The sequence below is a fragment of the Vulpes lagopus genome, chromosome 4, assembly GCF_018345385.1.
Source record: "Vulpes lagopus strain Blue_001 chromosome 4, ASM1834538v1, whole genome shotgun sequence".
Classification (NCBI taxonomy): Eukaryota; Metazoa; Chordata; class Mammalia; order Carnivora; family Canidae; genus Vulpes; species Vulpes lagopus.
The window spans coordinates 12359620-12376205 of NC_054827.1; the positions used below are offsets into that span (position 1 = coordinate 12359620).

The window sequence follows — 16586 nt, forward strand, 5'->3', positions numbered from 1 at the left end:
ATCTAATACAAACTAAAACTTAATTTCAGCTGGTATTTTTAAAAATGTATGCTTTATAACAAATATTCATGATAAAAGCTCTCAATAAAATGGGTTTAGAGGAAACATACCTCAACACAATAAAGGCCATATATGAGAAACCCACAGCTGACATCATACTCAATGGTGAAAAACTAAGATCTTTCCCATAAGGTTAGGAACAAGACAAGGATGTCCACTCTCACCAGTTTTATTCAACATAGTACTGGAAATGCCAGCCATAGCAATCAGACAACAAAAAGAAATAAAAGGCATCTAAACTGTTAAGGAAAGAAGTCAAACTTTCCTATTTACAGATCACATAATACTACACATAGAAAACCCTAAAGACTACTAAGAAATTGCTAGAACTCATAAGTGAATTCAGCAATGTCATAGGATACAAAATCAATATATGAAAATCTATTGCATTTCTGTACAGTAATAATGAATCAGCAGAAAGAGAAATTAAGGAATCAATCCCATTTACATTACACTAAAAATAATAAAATACCTAGGAATAAACTTAACCAAGGAGATAAAAGACTTGTACTCTGAAAACTACAAAACATTGATGAAGGAAGTTGAAAATGACACAAAGAAATGGAAAGACATTCCATGCTCATGGATTAAAAGAACAAATACTGTTAAAATATCTGTGCTACCCAAAGCAATGTACACATTTAATGCAATCCTTATCAAAACACCAACAGCATTTTTCACAGTAGTACAATCCTAAAATTTGTATGGAACCACAAGAGACCCTGAATAGCCAAAGCAATCATGAAAAAGAAAAATGAAACTGAAAGTATCACAATCCCAGACTTCAAGTTATATTACAAGGCTATAGTAATCAAAACAATATAGTACAGGCACAAAAAATAGACAAATGGATCAATGGAACAGAATAGAAAGCCCAGAAATAAACCCACAGTTATATGATCAATTAATCTACAACAAAAGGGACAAGTAGGGGATCCCTGGGTGGCTCAGCAGTTTAGTGCCTGCTTTTGGCCCAGGAAGTGCTCCTGGAGTCCCGGGATCGAGTCCCTCATCGGGCTCCCGGCATGGAGCCTGCTTCTCCCTCTGCCTGTGTCTCTGCCTCTTTCTCTCTCTCTATCATGAATAAATAAATAAAATATTTTTTAAAAAGGGGGAAGAATATTCAATGGGAAAAAGTTTCTTAAACAAACAATATTGGGAAAACCGGACCACTTTCTTAGAGCATACACAAAAAGAAACTCAAAATGAATTAGACATGAATGTGAGACTTGAAACCATAAAAATCCTAGAAGAGAACATAGTCAGTAACCTCTGACATCAGCTGTAGTAACTTTTTTTCTAGATATGTCTCCTGGGCTAGAGAAATAAAAGCAAAAGTAAACTATTGGGACTTCATCAAAATTAAATGCTTCTGCACAGCAAAGGAAACAGCCAATGAAACTAAAAGACAACCTACTGAATGGAAGAAAATGGAATATCTGCAAATGACATATCTGATAAAGGGTTAGTATCCAAAATATATAAAGAACTTAGGCAACTCAGGATGTCTGGGTAGCTCAGTTGGTGGAGTGTCTTGCTCTTGATTTTAACTCAGATTGTGATCTGGGGGTCATGAGATCAAGACCCACGTCGAGCTCCACACTCAGCAGGGAGTCTGCTTCTTTTCCTCTCCTTCTCCCTCTACCTCTCGCCTCACTCACATGCTTGCACTCTCTCTCTCTCAAGTCTTTTTTTTAAAAAAGGAGAACTTAAACAACTCAGCGCTAAAAAACCAAACAATCCTACAAAAAAAGGCGCAGAAGACATGAACAAACATTTCTCCAAAGACATACAGATGGACAACAGATATGAAAAGATGCTCAACATCACTCATCATCAGGGAAATACAAATCAAAACTACAATAAGATAGCACCTCACACCTGTCAGAATGGCTGAAGTCAACACAAGAAACAAGTGCTGGTGAGGATGTGGAGAAAAAGGAACCTTCTGGCGTTATTGGTGGGAATGCAAACTGGTATAGTCACTATGGAAGACAGGATAGAGGTTCCTCAAAAAATTAAAAATAGGTTCTGTGCCTGCTGGTGGTGGCCGCATCACTGTCTGGTAGAGCTGTGCATTTGGTAGCTGCATCTTTGGGCTGAGATGAACTGTACTCTTGGCAGAGGTCAGGGAAATAAGCCAGAGCCATAGCCAGTACAGTTGTAGCAACTGGACTGACCTTTGCTGCTGCAGGGTTTGCAGGTCATTATGTTTTGCAAGCCATGAAACATACGGAGTCTCAAGTAAAACAAGTTTTTCAATGTCTACCAAAATATGCCTTCAATGGCGGCTGTTACAGAGATGATGGGCTTGAATCCAAAATGATGAAATGAGAGGCAGCATTAATACTAGGCATAAGCCCTGCTGCCAATAAAGGAAAAATAAGAGATGCTCATCAATGAATTATGCTTTAAAGTCACCCAGACAAGGGAGGATCTCCTTATATAGCAGCCAAAATCAATGAAGCTAAAGATTTACTAGGAGGTCAAGCTAAAAAATGAAGTAAATGTGTGATGGATTTTAGGATCTTGTTAGATTATGTATATGAGTGCCAGCTTTTTACAATAAGATGCCTCGCAGCTATAAATACAGAATAGATAAACCTCTACCCTACAATCCAGAAATTACACTACTGGGTATTTATCCAAAGAATATGAAAACAGTAATTTGAAGAGATATATGTACCCCTATTTTACTGCAACACTATTTACAATAGCTAATGTATGGAAACAGCCCAATTATCCATCAATAGATAAATGGATAAAGAAGATGAATGGACAAAGAATATTATTTAGCCATAAAAGTGAACAAAATCTTGCCATTTTAAAAACATGGTTACATCTAGAGAGCATTATGCTAAGCAAAATTAGCCCTCAGACAAAGACAAATGGCATAGTATTTCATTCATAGATAGAATTTAAGAAAGAAATGAACAAAGAAAAAAAAAGACAAACAATAAAATGGATTCTTAACTACAGAGAACAAACTGATGGTTACCAGAGGAGGTCAGTTGAGAGAGGGGTGAAATAGGTGAAGGGGAATTAAGAGTCCACTTATCTTGATGAACCCTGAGTAATATATAGGATTGTTGAATCACTATATGTACACCTGAAAGTAATATAATACTGTATGTTAAATACACTAGAATTAAAACTAATAATAATAAATTTTAAGCATAAAAATTTTAAACATTTATACTCCAAATTACATATAGATGATATTTGGTGAGGAAAATAGTTGGTGAATATTAAAGTGAAATAAATGTTGTAAGTGTAAAAGAAAATCCTTAGAAATACGAATGTCTTTGAGAAGTTTATTGAGCACTATAGCATATGCTATAATTTTAATTTTTTAAAAATAATAATAATAATAGTAAGGCCCCTTTGGTTAAACTATTTGTATTCTACTCCAAACACATGACTAGTTGGAGAGCACTGCTGTTAATAACAATGGACTATCATTGTTATCAAATATATTTACTCACACATTGTTAATATGAATTCCCTTTAATTATTTCTAGCAATGGTGATGGACTTGATGGACTTGGAAAAGTCAACTATAATCTTACCTATTTGCAGTCTTGTGCCTAGATTTAAAAGAATGGCCATAGGATTAAAGTTTAGTTTGTCACTGTGAATGGAGTTAACTCATGTGTACATCAAATTATGACACTTTAACCAATAATGTAACTAACCAAAAATCCTAGCAGTGTGCTTTGAATGAAAAGAAATATGCCTTCTTAGAATATAAATTGCTGCCAATAAGGCTTGTCTCTTGACTTGACATGAGAGGTGTCTTCACACTACATTTAAAACTTAGCTTATATCCTGAGTTCTTCCATCTGTGACTTACCTGATTTCAGTGTGCTGAAGCAGAGAGGGCACTACTAACCCACAGCACCAAACTGTTTATTAGGTAAGGCTGTAATTCCTTTAGGATGTTCAGAAATGGGTTTGTCTTGTAGTTTGTATTGGGTTAGGAAATAGTATACTGGTCTTACTTAATCTTGAGTGAAATGGAGAATGGTGTGACTTGACTTACTCATACTTGCTAAAAGAGAAAAAAAGAACAAGACTGATGAAAGAGAAAAGGAGAGAGTACTCTATTTAATACAAGAACTGGGATTGTCTCCGTTATAATGTGCTAGTAACTTGAAACAATTAAAATTCACAGCACAGAAGGGCATTTTTTTCAAAAACCATTTTCAAGCCTTGAGTAAAGTGACTTAACATTTAATCAAATTTATTAATTTCATAGTATTTTCTTTCTCTCTCTTTAATGATTTTGGTCTCCTTTTCTAGCTTTGAAGGGTACCATCCTACAAGCTAAATAATATTTACTTGAAAAGAAAACCTTCATTGACACTGTGTTGTTGGGGAGAAGATGTTTAGTTTCCTCTCACCTAGATAAACAACCGTATCAGTTTCTCTGGCTATGATTTTTGATCTTCTCCATCTTCATTCATAAACATTCTTAAATCCACAATGCTGATGGCATAGAAAACTAAATGCAATTAACTTCTTTAATGGGAAAGGACATAGTCTAAAACAGATAAGAAAATAACAATTCATAAATAATCAATTTTAAATAATTCTGTAAAACGTACAAAACACATTCTTTCATTTTTGAAAGGCCTTGGGATTTAAGCTTTGTGGAACTATATGTGATAAAGATATTATAATGAATACATTCAAACCAATACTTATATTCTGATACTTTTCCTTGATACATACACAACAAATACATTGACCTAATATGTTTGCATTAAATTTTGAAAAAATTAGTCTTGTGATAGCCATAACAATGAAGTAGTGAAAAAATATCTATACTATATGTATTTTGTAGTCTTTAGTATATTTTCATATGTATGTTAATTTCTAGAGTTGAGGATGGTAGACATAGTACTGTCAGCTTCTACTCTGTCAGAGAACTAGAATCTGAGGGATCTCCTTCAAGGTACAGAAAAAATAGAATTGTATGATTTGAGATTAGCAGTTAGATCCCAGATTTAGATTTGTCCTTTTGGAGAGATAAAGGAAAATTGATGAAATAGGTCCAACAAGGAGATATTTTGCCTAAAATGCAGGCGATTGGAATCATACAAATATCTTTCAAAAGCTTGAAATGACTTGTTTCAGCCTGGGAAGAATTAGCTGCTATAGGAATTGTCTTCCAACAGCAGACAAAGAACTGGACACAATCTATAAAACAATGCCTGAGATCATACCATCTCCAGTGCAGAGAGGACTCAAACATAGTCTACTTGTGTGCCTGAGCTGAAGAGTCAGAAGAATGAAGTTCAGTGAAGTGAAAGTGTTTGGAATTTGTAGGAATCCTGGAGAAGAGGGAGCTACAGAGAGAGAAGGAGCAAGAGAAGGCTCTGGAGATTTCTGATGCAATCTCCTCAAATCTTTGAGTAAACATGGTATAAAATACAACAAAAGTGTGGAAACAAAGCAGTAGGACAAACAATTCTCAGAGCTCAAAGGACTAGGTATAGTTTCTGTCTATAAACCAGAATGGAGAGACCTCATATGTTATGGGGCAGAAGAAAGAGACCTTGGTAGTAGAGCCACATTTGTCTAAGGCTGAAGGCTGCTCTGGAGCTGCCATAGTAAAAATTACAAGCAAACCTTGAATGGATCACGTTTATTTAAAACAATTTAACTGTGTGCTGGAAGAAAGTATAGCACTCTAAAGAATACATGAAAATTCAACACCAATGATGTAAAATTCACAATGGCCAACATCTAATCAAAAATTTCCATTCATGTTCAGGAATGAGAGTAGGGAGGAGAGGCAGAAAGAGGGGATCCCCAAGGGGCATGAGGAAGCTTTCAGGGGAATGATGGATATATTCTTTATCTTGATTATGTTGGTGGTTTTGTGTGTATATACATATGTCAGTATTTGTCAAACTATAGTTTAAGCATACTCACTTCATTATATGCCAGTTATACATCAGTAAAGCTGTTAAAATTGCTGAGCATTTGAAGAAGCAAGAAAATATGACTTATAACAAAAACAAGAAGTGACACTTATTTAATCAGCAGGTAAACATGTTAAAAGGTATTATACACATGCTCAACAGTAGAAGAAAACACGATGAGGAGAGAAAATAAAGATATAAAAGATCAAAATGGAAGTTTTACAGATTAAATATACAATATCAGAAATGAAAAATACACTTATTGAGAACAACCTATATGCTGAGTAAAAGGATCAGTGAATTTGAAGGTAAAGGAATAGAAACTATCCAAAATGACTTACAGAGATGAAAAAAACCTGAGAAAAATTTAAAGCACACCAGTGTCCTCTAGCACAGTATTAAATGATCGAATATATATGTTAGAGTTCCCACAAAAAAGCAAAGAGGTGGAAATCACAAAAAAATTGAAAAATTAAAACTATAAATCCATAGGTATAGGAAAGTACTCCAAAGCAGAATAAAAACAGAGATCATATGAAGGTATATGATGATTAAATTGCAGAAAATCAGAGATAAAAAAATCTTAAAAGCAGCCACAGAAATTAGACAGTTACATATGATGGAACAAAGATAGTAACTACAGCAGATTCTCATTAGAATCTATGCAACCTATAAGGCAGTGGGGTGATATCTTAAGATTACTAACCAAAAAAATGTCAACCTAGATTGCTATACCTAATGAAAATATCTTTCAGAACTGAAGGCAAAAACAGCTCACTTCGAAAATGGGTGAGGGGTTTTAGCAAACATTTCTCCAAAGAAGATATGCAAATGTCCCATAAGCATATGAAGAGATGACAGACATCACTAGTTATTAGGGGAATGCAAATCAAAGCCACAATGAGATATCAACCTCACACCCATTAGGAATTTTTTGTTTTTAAAGGGGAAAATAACAAATATTGATGAGGATATGGGGAAATTGGAACTCTTGTGCATTGCTAGTAGGGATGGAAGTTGGTACAGCCACTGGAAAACAGTCTCTGCCATAGATTTTCCTTTTCATTTTTTGGGGGAAATTACTAAAAACATGAAAACCATTCTTAATTCATGAGCCATAAAAAGTTAGGTCACAAAATATATTTGACTCACAAGTTGTCATTTGCTGATCTCTGCTCTAAGAAACCACTGAGAAAATACAGAGATATTAGAGATATTACTAAAAAATGGAGATAAAAATGGAACCATGAAAAATATAATTAATCCAAAAGGAGGCAGGAATAGAGGTAGAAAGGATAAAAGAATATATGTGACAATTAGAAAACAAATATAAAGATAGTAAATTTAAACCCAACCATACCAAAAATTACACTAAATGTAAATGGTATACATACTCCAGTTAAAAGGCAGAAATTATCAGAATGGTTAAAATAGACCCAACTTTATGATGGCTGCAACAGAGCTATTTTAAATGTGAAGACCCAGACAAGTTAAAAATTAGAGGAATGAAAAATATCTACCATAAAAATACAAATGCAAAGAAAGTTGGAGTTGTCATATTAATATCAAAGTTAAACTTTAGAATAAGGATATTTTTACCAGGGGTTTTATAGTAATAAATAAGTCAGTTCATCAAAGGACATAAAGATATATGCACATAACCCTTCAAATACCTGAAATAAAAACCAATAGAATGAAAGTAGAATGACTAAGGCACAATTATAGTTGGATAGATATATCAGTATTCCTCTCTCAGTAATTTATGGACTATATGGACAGAAAATCAGCATACTTGTTGCAGGTTTTTAAAAAAGATTTTATTTATTTATTCATGAGAGACACACAGAGAGAGAGAGAGGCAGAGACACAGGCAGAGGGAGAAGCAGGCTCCATGTAGGGAGCCTGATGTGGGACTCGACCCATGATTACGCCCCGGGCTGAAGGTGGCGCTAAACCACTGGGCCACCGAGGCTGCCCCAACTTGTTGCAGTTTTGAGCAATACCATCAACCTGACCTAATCAACATTTGCAGAACACACCATCTAAAACCAGCAAAACAATAATATTTTCAAATGTAGGCACAATTCACCAAGGAGAACTTACTTGAAGCAATGAAGAGAAGTCTCAGTACATTGAAAGGAATTGAATTCAAATGGAGCATGATTATAGTGGAATTAAACTGGACCTCAAAAACAGACCTACCTGGAAAAACTTCCAAATACTTTGAAATTATTAGCATATTTCTCAATAATTCATTGGTCAAAAAAGAAAGCAAACAAAGACTGTTCTTTAATATTTTGAACTAAATGAAAATGGAAATACAAAAAAAAAAAATATGGGATGTAGCTAAAACAGCACCTGAGGGAGGTCATTGGAAGATGGGAACCCTTACTTGTTACTGTAGGAATGGAAGGTAGTACAACCACTTTGGAAAATAGCTTAGTGGTTTCTTATAAAAAATATACACTTGAAAACATATATATACTCACCCAAAGACTTGAGTGTAGTTAATCACAGGATCTTTATTCTTACTAGCCCAAGCCTGGAAGTAACCTAAATGTCTATCTGTGAATGAATGGGTAAACAAATTGTGGTTGATTTGTAAAATGCAGTTTATGGTTTATCCATAAAAACAAGCTAGTAATAAAATGTGGATGAATTTCAAAAGCAATATGATAAGTGAAAGAAGCCCTAGCCTGGAAAGCCTACTGATTATATGCCTCCATTTACAGTTGACCCTTGAGCAACATAGGCTTGAACTACCCAGGTCCACTTATACATTGACTTTTTTTTTTTTATAAATATAGTACAGCACTCTAAATGTATTTTCTCTCCCTTTTGATTTTCTAAGTAACATTTTCTTTTCTCTAGCTTACCTTACTGTAAAAATACTGTTGTTGTGTAATACCTCTACAAAACATATGTTAATTGACTGTTAGTGTAAGTATTTGTAAGGCTTCTGGTCAGCAATAGGCTATTAAGTTTTGGGGGAGTCAAAAGTTAAACACATATTTTCAGCTGCACAGGGGATCGGTTTCCCTAACCCTTGGTTGTTCAGTGGTCAGCTGTATATGGAATTTCTTGAAAAGGAACAACTGGCAGAAACTTGGCAGAGGTGGTAAAGAAGTTAAGTGGGTCTCTGTCCCCACAGGCCCCAAGCAACAACTAATTTATTTTCTGTCTCTAGATTTGCCTGTTCTGGACATTTCATGTAGTTGAAATCCAACAATATGTGGCCTTTGTATTTGGCTAGAACAATATTTTCAAGGTTCATCCATGTCGTAGCAGGTGTCAGGACTTAATTCTTTTTTCCTGCCAAGTGATGTTCTTTTGTTACAGACATCCCACATTTCATCTGTTCACTCATCAGTTGGTGTTTATTTGGATTGTTTCCACTTTTTGGCTACTACAAGTGTTTATGTGGACATATGTTTTCATTTTTCTTGGGGAAATGCCTATGAGTGAAATTCCTGGGTTATACAGCAACTTACTGGCTTATTTTAATTACTTGCAGGGATCTAGCATTGACTCTCTATGTTTTTATTTACAATGTATATCTCCAGGTAGTATAGTTCATAAATATTTCTTGTAATTTTTTCCAGGGGCTTTCCTTATTGTTGCTAAAGTTTGAGTTTTTAAAAAAATATATACATTATATTCAGTCATTTTGTTTCTGATGCAGAATCCGCTTATTAGTCATCACAAATGGTTCCAACAGCAGGTGGAGTTGTTTTTCCTCTGTTTAGTAAAGGCAAAAAAATTTTTATTATTGATCCTTTATCTATATGGAGCTGATTTCTCATTTTCTCTAAAAGTGACTTTTGAGATGAGGCAAAGTGGTGAAGACTTTTCAGTGAGGTGCAAATGATGGTGAAGAGAAAGATTCCTAGAAGGAGTAGGTTGACAGTTGCCCTTTCTTGGCTTGCCAAAGGAGCTCTAGGCAAGACAGTAGAGAAAGTGGTAAAAAGGGAAGGTAGTCATTAGTAAAATGCCATTTTTCTCATTATAACTTTAATGTTGCAAAGTTCATTTTTAGGGCAAACTTCTGAAACCTGCCTGTCTTGTGATCCTTCCAAAGTCTGCAGATTTCTGGAATTTACTTTTCTTTTATTGTCGTTTCTTTCTCCTTCTTTAAAAAAAAAGAAAAGAAAAGAGAAAACGTATTACGCTAGGATTGTAAGAAATGGTAAGAAGCTCCATGATTTTTCAGTCATAGTCATCACATTTAATCACAGTATCTCCCTGGTTTTCAGAAATAACTTTAAAATCAATTTAAAATGTCAGCTGCTTTAATGTAGTCAGCATAGAAAGCAGGAAATGTGCAAAAGCCATGGGTCTCTTGCCTCCAATTTGATACTCTGGGTTATGAGATTTGATTCCTTAGAAGTAAGTCTATAAAAGTAGACTGTTGGCTATGGCAGAAAGTTGAGTGTGTAAGAGTAAAAAAGCATAGACTCTAGGGCTTGTGGGGCTTATTCATATGTTCTGATTGGGTGGGACATAAGAATAATGAAGTTTCTCAGGTAAAATAAGAGCCATAAATTTTATGTGGGTCATTTTCCAAAATTCTAATTTGTCTTTGATCTTACATGTATTATATCTATCATTAATAACTAAAGCTTTTATAATTATAGTTTTAAACACCTCCTCCTGTGTTCTGGATTGTTCCCCACTGCTTAGTAGCAATGTAACCTTCATCATATTACTTAATCTTTTTTGGTTTGAGATTCCTCACCTAAAAAATAAGAATTAAAACTATAGCATAGTCGTGACGATCGAAAATAGGCATTTATATTTAGCACAATGCCTGAAATACATAAAAGTCCTCCTGAATTTTAGCTCTCGTTACTGTTTCCTGGTAGAGTCTACATTGTGCTAAATTTGCAAGTCAGCATTGGCTTAATCCTTTACCTGTGACCTAAGGATGTTGTTTTTTATGTTCTATGCCCTACATTTGAGGGTGCGATAGAGAATGGAAGAGTAGAAATGGTGATCCTCTGCTAGCTGACGATGTCACATGGTTCTCAGAGAAGAAAGATTGTTGAACTAGTTCAGACCATATTCTTGAAACCAAAAACAATCGGAAGTGATGTTTGATTGGAAATAATACCTGTTTTCACTTGTCAGTGTAATAGAAATCAGACTTTTTCATAGTTAACAACATAAAATGCGGCATTGATCATTCAGCCAGTCCTGTACAAAGACTCCCCAAGATGGCAACAGTAGCTTACAGCCAACTTTAGGTAAAATAAATAAATAATGTGGAATGAAAGCAGACACAGGTTAGCTTCCTCCATCATTGTCACTCAATGTACAACAAAATCTCACTCCCATCACTTAGACAAGAATGTGAAAGGTCAAAAGTTAATTTTAGACTTTAAATGATAATTTTTGAAAAAAAATTGAATTGATGTGTCATCACAGTCCAAATGATTTTTAAGTAGCATGCTATTTTATGTCAGTGAGATACGCTAATTGTTTTCATTTGGTGGTTCTAAGTGGGCTCAGTATCACCATTGTTTCTATCAGCTGTGTTTTCAGAGGTAAAGACAGGCTTCGGGCTGGCTATTTGAGTTGCTATTGATTTTTGGATTAACTGTGCTGCTTGTTGTTTTAAAATAAAAATGTTACAGTCTTTGGTAAACAGCTCTTCAGAGGGGCTGTCAGGAGTAGAAGTACATGTGGAATGGACTATTGATTACTGATGGCTCTTTTGACATGATAATAATTGAATGCTACAACTGGAATGTCTTTATGAGCCACTGTGAATGAGCTCACTGCGCTTCATGAATATTAAAGCACTTTCACAATCCTGCTCAGAGAGCTCCTCCTCCAAGAGGTCGGCCAGAAGTACTCCTGGCCTCCTTTGGATTCCAGTAGCATTGTTTATACCTGTCTTTGCAGTGACAAAGGGGGCCTTGCAACATATTATTTGTTTCTACTTTTCCCTAATCAAATATAAGTGCCTCAGGGCACAAACTGGTAAACATTCGGATCGGCTCAACCGATCACTTATCAACAGATAAATTATTGAATATCCATAATACACAAAGTATTGTGCCTTCGGTATGCAAATCGGTATTATACAGCTCTCGTCCTTGTCATTTCATCTACATAGTGCATCCTCTCCCTCTTGACTTTTTTCTTCTCATTTTCTGAGATGCACTTTCTTCCCTCAGTCTTCTCTTGCCACTACTTTGCAGTGTGTTTTGTCCCTTCCTCTAGTAGACTTCTGAATGATAAAGGTGCCTGAAGCGTGTTCCAGGACTCTTCTGTTTTCAGTATTCACTCTCTCTAGGTGACCTCCTTTATGCTCATGCATTTAAAACATTATCTTTATGCAACGCCTGGGTGGCTCAGTGGTTGAGTGGCTGCCTTTGGCTCAGGTCATGATCCTGGGATCCTGGGATCAAGTTCTGCATTGGGTTCCCCATAGGGAGCCTGCTTCTCCCTCTGCCTATGTCTCTGCCTCTCTCTCTCTCTCTGTGTGTCTCTCATGAATAAATAAATACAATCTTTAAAATAAATAAAAATAAAATATTATCTTTGTGTCAGTGACTCTCAATTTTATATCTCTGGTCCAAACACTTTGGAACATCAAGTCTCCATATGCCAATGGCCTTTGAAGTTTCCTGAGTATCAGAAAATTAAATGTCTCAAAGAACATCCTGGATCTAACTCCCCAATCTGGTCCCTTCCTCCAGGAGACCTTCGTGTCAAAGGCAAGCCAAAATCCTGGCAGAGATCTTTGACACATCTGCTCCGTCACCCCGCATATTGAGTCCACCACCAAGTCCTGTTGATTCTACCTCCCAGATATATTCTCCATCTGGGCTCTGCTCTCTATATGCAGCCCGCAGGCCAACCCACAGTGCAAGGGGAATGGCCTCTCTTGGCCCCTGTGGTCCAATCACCAGAGTCATCACAGTAGTTTTTAAAAATCATAAAGCAGATTGTGCTTTAAAATTCTTCCTCGGGATCCCTGGGTGGCGCAGTGGTTTGGCGCTTGCCTTTGGCCCAGGGCGTGATCCTGGAGACCCGGGATCGAATCCCACATCAGGCTCCCGGTGCATGGAGCCTGCTTCTCCCTCTGCCTATGTCTCTGCCTCTCTCTCTCTCTCTCTCTCTGTGACTATCATAAATAAATAAAAAATTTAAAAAAAAAAATAAAATAAAATTCTTCCTCATTCTCATTGTTCTTAAGATTAGATTTAGAAATCTCCCACATGGCTTCAAGGCTCTATATAATAAGGCCCTCTTTTCCAGTTGCATCTCATGTGGCATGCCACCTCTGCAATCCAGCAAACGTGAGCATACTCCAAATCCCAGAGATTTGACGAGTTTTCTACTTCCACAGTTTGGGGTTCATCTGGAAGCTCTAATTTTGAGGACCCCCCCTTTACCAAATGAAGCCCCACTGACCTGCTCTGTTTAAACATTTCTACAGACACACTTTATCCAGCTCCTCACAAAAAAAGGGGTCCTGGCCCCCTTTTTATCTTCAAGTATCCTGAACCTTTCCTTTATAGCCCACATGGTAAATGGTAAGATTTATTTCATTGGATGATTATTTGCTCAACATCTGGCTCCCGCATTATTCTGTGGGACCCATGAGGGCAAAGATCTTGTCTACTTTATTCACACTTCAAACCCAGGACCTGACACATAGTGGAAAGTCAATAAATATTTGTGGAATGGATAGATGAAATAAGAAATACAAGTTCAAAAGCACATTGAAGTACTGTATAACAGAATGTGCTTAAAACTTGGGGCTATAATATGGAAGTAAATTTCTGACACCCATGTGAAGAGCTTCAGTTTGTGACTAAACTGGGCTTTTTAAAAAACTTTTATTTAAATTCAATTTGTCAAAATATAGTATAACACCCAGTGCTCATCCCATCATGTGCCCTCCTTAGTGCCTGTCACCCAGTCACGCTATCCTCCCCCCAACTCCCCTATAGCAACCCTCCGTTTGTTTCCCAGAGTCAGGAGTCTCTCGTGGTTTGTCTCCCTCTCTAATTTTTCCCCACTCAGTTTCCCCCCTTCCCCTATGGTCCTCTACACTATTTCTTATATTCCACATATGAGTGATACCATATGATAATTGTCCTTCTCTGGTTAAAGTATTTCGCTCAGCATAATGCCCTTTAGTTCCATCCACATCAATGTAAACGGTGGATATTCGTCCTTTCTGATGGCTAAGTCACATTCCATCTTATATACACCACATCTTCTTTATCCATTCATCTGTTGAAGGACATCTCGGCTCCTTCCAGTTTGGCTTTTTTAACTTCTTGAGGAACCTCCACACTGTTTCCCAGAGAGGCTAAACCAAGCTTCTGCTGGTTTTCTGACCTGTCCCATTTTAGCACGGTCATTACCGAGAATGTAACAACATTACTCAGAATGCAACAGGGAAAAAAACCTTTTTTTCAATCAGTTTCACATCAAATGTCTATGGATCATACAGTTCTTGTCCTTGCCATTTTATTCCTCACATTGCCCAGGACTCTTCTAGAAGTTTGGGATACAGCTGGGGTGATGCAGCTTGCTTTCCCCTGGGGCACAGACAGTAAGCAAATACACAGAGAATTTCAGCTTTTGAGAAAAACTCTGAACTAAACAAAACAGAGTAATGGCATGGGTGAGGTGGTTGGAGAAGTCCTCTTCCAAAAGGCGACATGGGAGCTGAGACCTGAGTGACAAGAGTCCGGTCTTGAGGACCGGAGGGAAAGCCTTCCAGGCAGGGGGAGTGGCATGTTGCCGAAGCCTAGCTGGTATTATTGCCTGATGGATTCTAGAAACGGGTGGCTGGGGGGCCTGGAGCGTAGTGATGAAGGGAAGGAGGAGCCTGCGCTTTTGGAGTTAGAGAAACTGGGTTTCAAGTTCTGACCTCCGTCCCCCCTTCCTGGCTATGGATCACAAAATGGAGACAGTCCCAATGCCAGCTCACAGGAATGTTGCTAAATAAGATGATAAGGATAAATATCGGTGATAATGAACATTGTTGATAATTTAAACATCATTAACCTACCTTCCACAGGATTTATGTCGGGGGGGGGAACCGGTAGAGTAAATGTTAAACTCATGGCTGTGTTTATGTGTTTAATAGTTTACTAATGGACTATCTTTTAAAACAGGGTTGCTAATTATTTACAAACATTCTTATTTACATTGATTTCTCACAAAAGGTTAAAAAGCTGAAGAGAGAACTCTCACAAATGAAACAAGAATTGCTGTACAAAGAACAAGGCTTCGAGACGTTGCAACAGTGAGTATAAAAATACTGAAACTGACTTTGAGAATAATTCAAAGCCCCCTAACCAATACAAAGAAAATAGAAGTCCAGATTACATAAGAGATTTCTCAGAGAAGCATATAGTGAAAAGCTCAGAGCTCTGCACCAAAACCCAAAGAAAACAGTCAACCCACAAACGAAAAGCTGGGGAAAATCTGTATACATTGAAAAGATCTGATGTTCCATTAATCATCCAAGATGCAAAGAAACCAGTGAGAACATTAAGTTTGTGTCTGGGGCACCTGCCAGCCTGCTTGAAGATTAAGGCATGGCTCTAAGGAAGTAGGCACAGGAAGTGTCTCCGCACTGGGCTCTAGCAGCTGGACAAAGTGAGCCTCTGCTGCCCTGGGCTCTGGGTTGGCGGCATGCCCTTGCCTCTATGTCAGCCCAGTGAGTTCCTCATTTCCTGCAGTCCTTCTATCCTTTTTTTGTTCTCTGATCAAATCTGTTGGGCCACTGGCCTAATTCTAGAGTGGGCCAGGCTAAGGAAGAGGTGGATGACAGTGGGCCGCAGAATCTGGAGTCTCCTGCCCCCCAGAAGCTACCCTTCTCCCAGCTAAACCCTGGCAGGCACACGGGGCTCTCCAACCCTCACAATCCCTTCCCCAGGGTTCTGGGGTGAGGCAAGAAGCTGATGGTTTTCACAGCCACATGACTGCAGAGAGGATTGAAGGCATTATCCCTCCAAAGGCATTCAGCTGGGTTTTGCTTCCGTCCTCTCTGCACGGGGCTCTGTGCCAGCTGTGGTGCAGTGTTTGTAGAGAGTCCCTGATCGCCTGCATGTTCTTCCTCCCAGATTCCCTCTGTAGCAGTCCTGGGCAGCAAGGCATTACGCCTTTCAAAGCTCCTGTGTCCATTTGTTGGCCACACAAACAAATGGTGGTTCTGTGTGTTGGCGTGACGAGTTACAGCTCAGGACAGTAGTCACGACTCTTTACTTTCAAATATTGGTCTCATGGCTCACTCTTCTCTTTGGCCACTCACCTCAAGTCATCATAACCATTTTATTCTTTCAGATGCTCCTGTCCTAGTGGTTCTCAAACCTGACTGCATAGTAGAATAATCTAAGGAACTATTTTAAAAATACCAATTTTTGGTCTCCATCTGGGTATATTTTGTGAGACCCCCAGGTAGTTCTCAAGTATGACTGGGTTCGAAGAACCTCAGCTGGCCGCCCCTAAGATCTGAGCAGACCCAGAAGGACATAAATGTGATACTTAGTGTTTGCCTATCAACATAAAGGAGGGCATTGTGGTGGGAGTGGGGAGAGAAAACAAACTTTGAAGAACCCTACA

General features: G+C 37.6%; 1 protein-coding gene and 1 pseudogene across 1 annotated transcript in view; both read left to right on the forward strand.

The window, feature by feature from the left end:
- Window positions 1–16586, forward strand: part of WWC2 (WW and C2 domain containing 2) — a 204740-nt gene that overhangs the window by 117053 nt on the left and 71101 nt on the right. The window contains exon 5 of the mRNA XM_041753925.1: window positions 15185–15264. Coding sequence (XP_041609859.1) covers window positions 15185–15264 — 80 coding nt within the window. The remainder of the gene's footprint in view (window positions 1–15184; window positions 15265–16586) is intronic.
- On the forward strand, window positions 2059–2757 carry LOC121490190 (annotated as a pseudogene).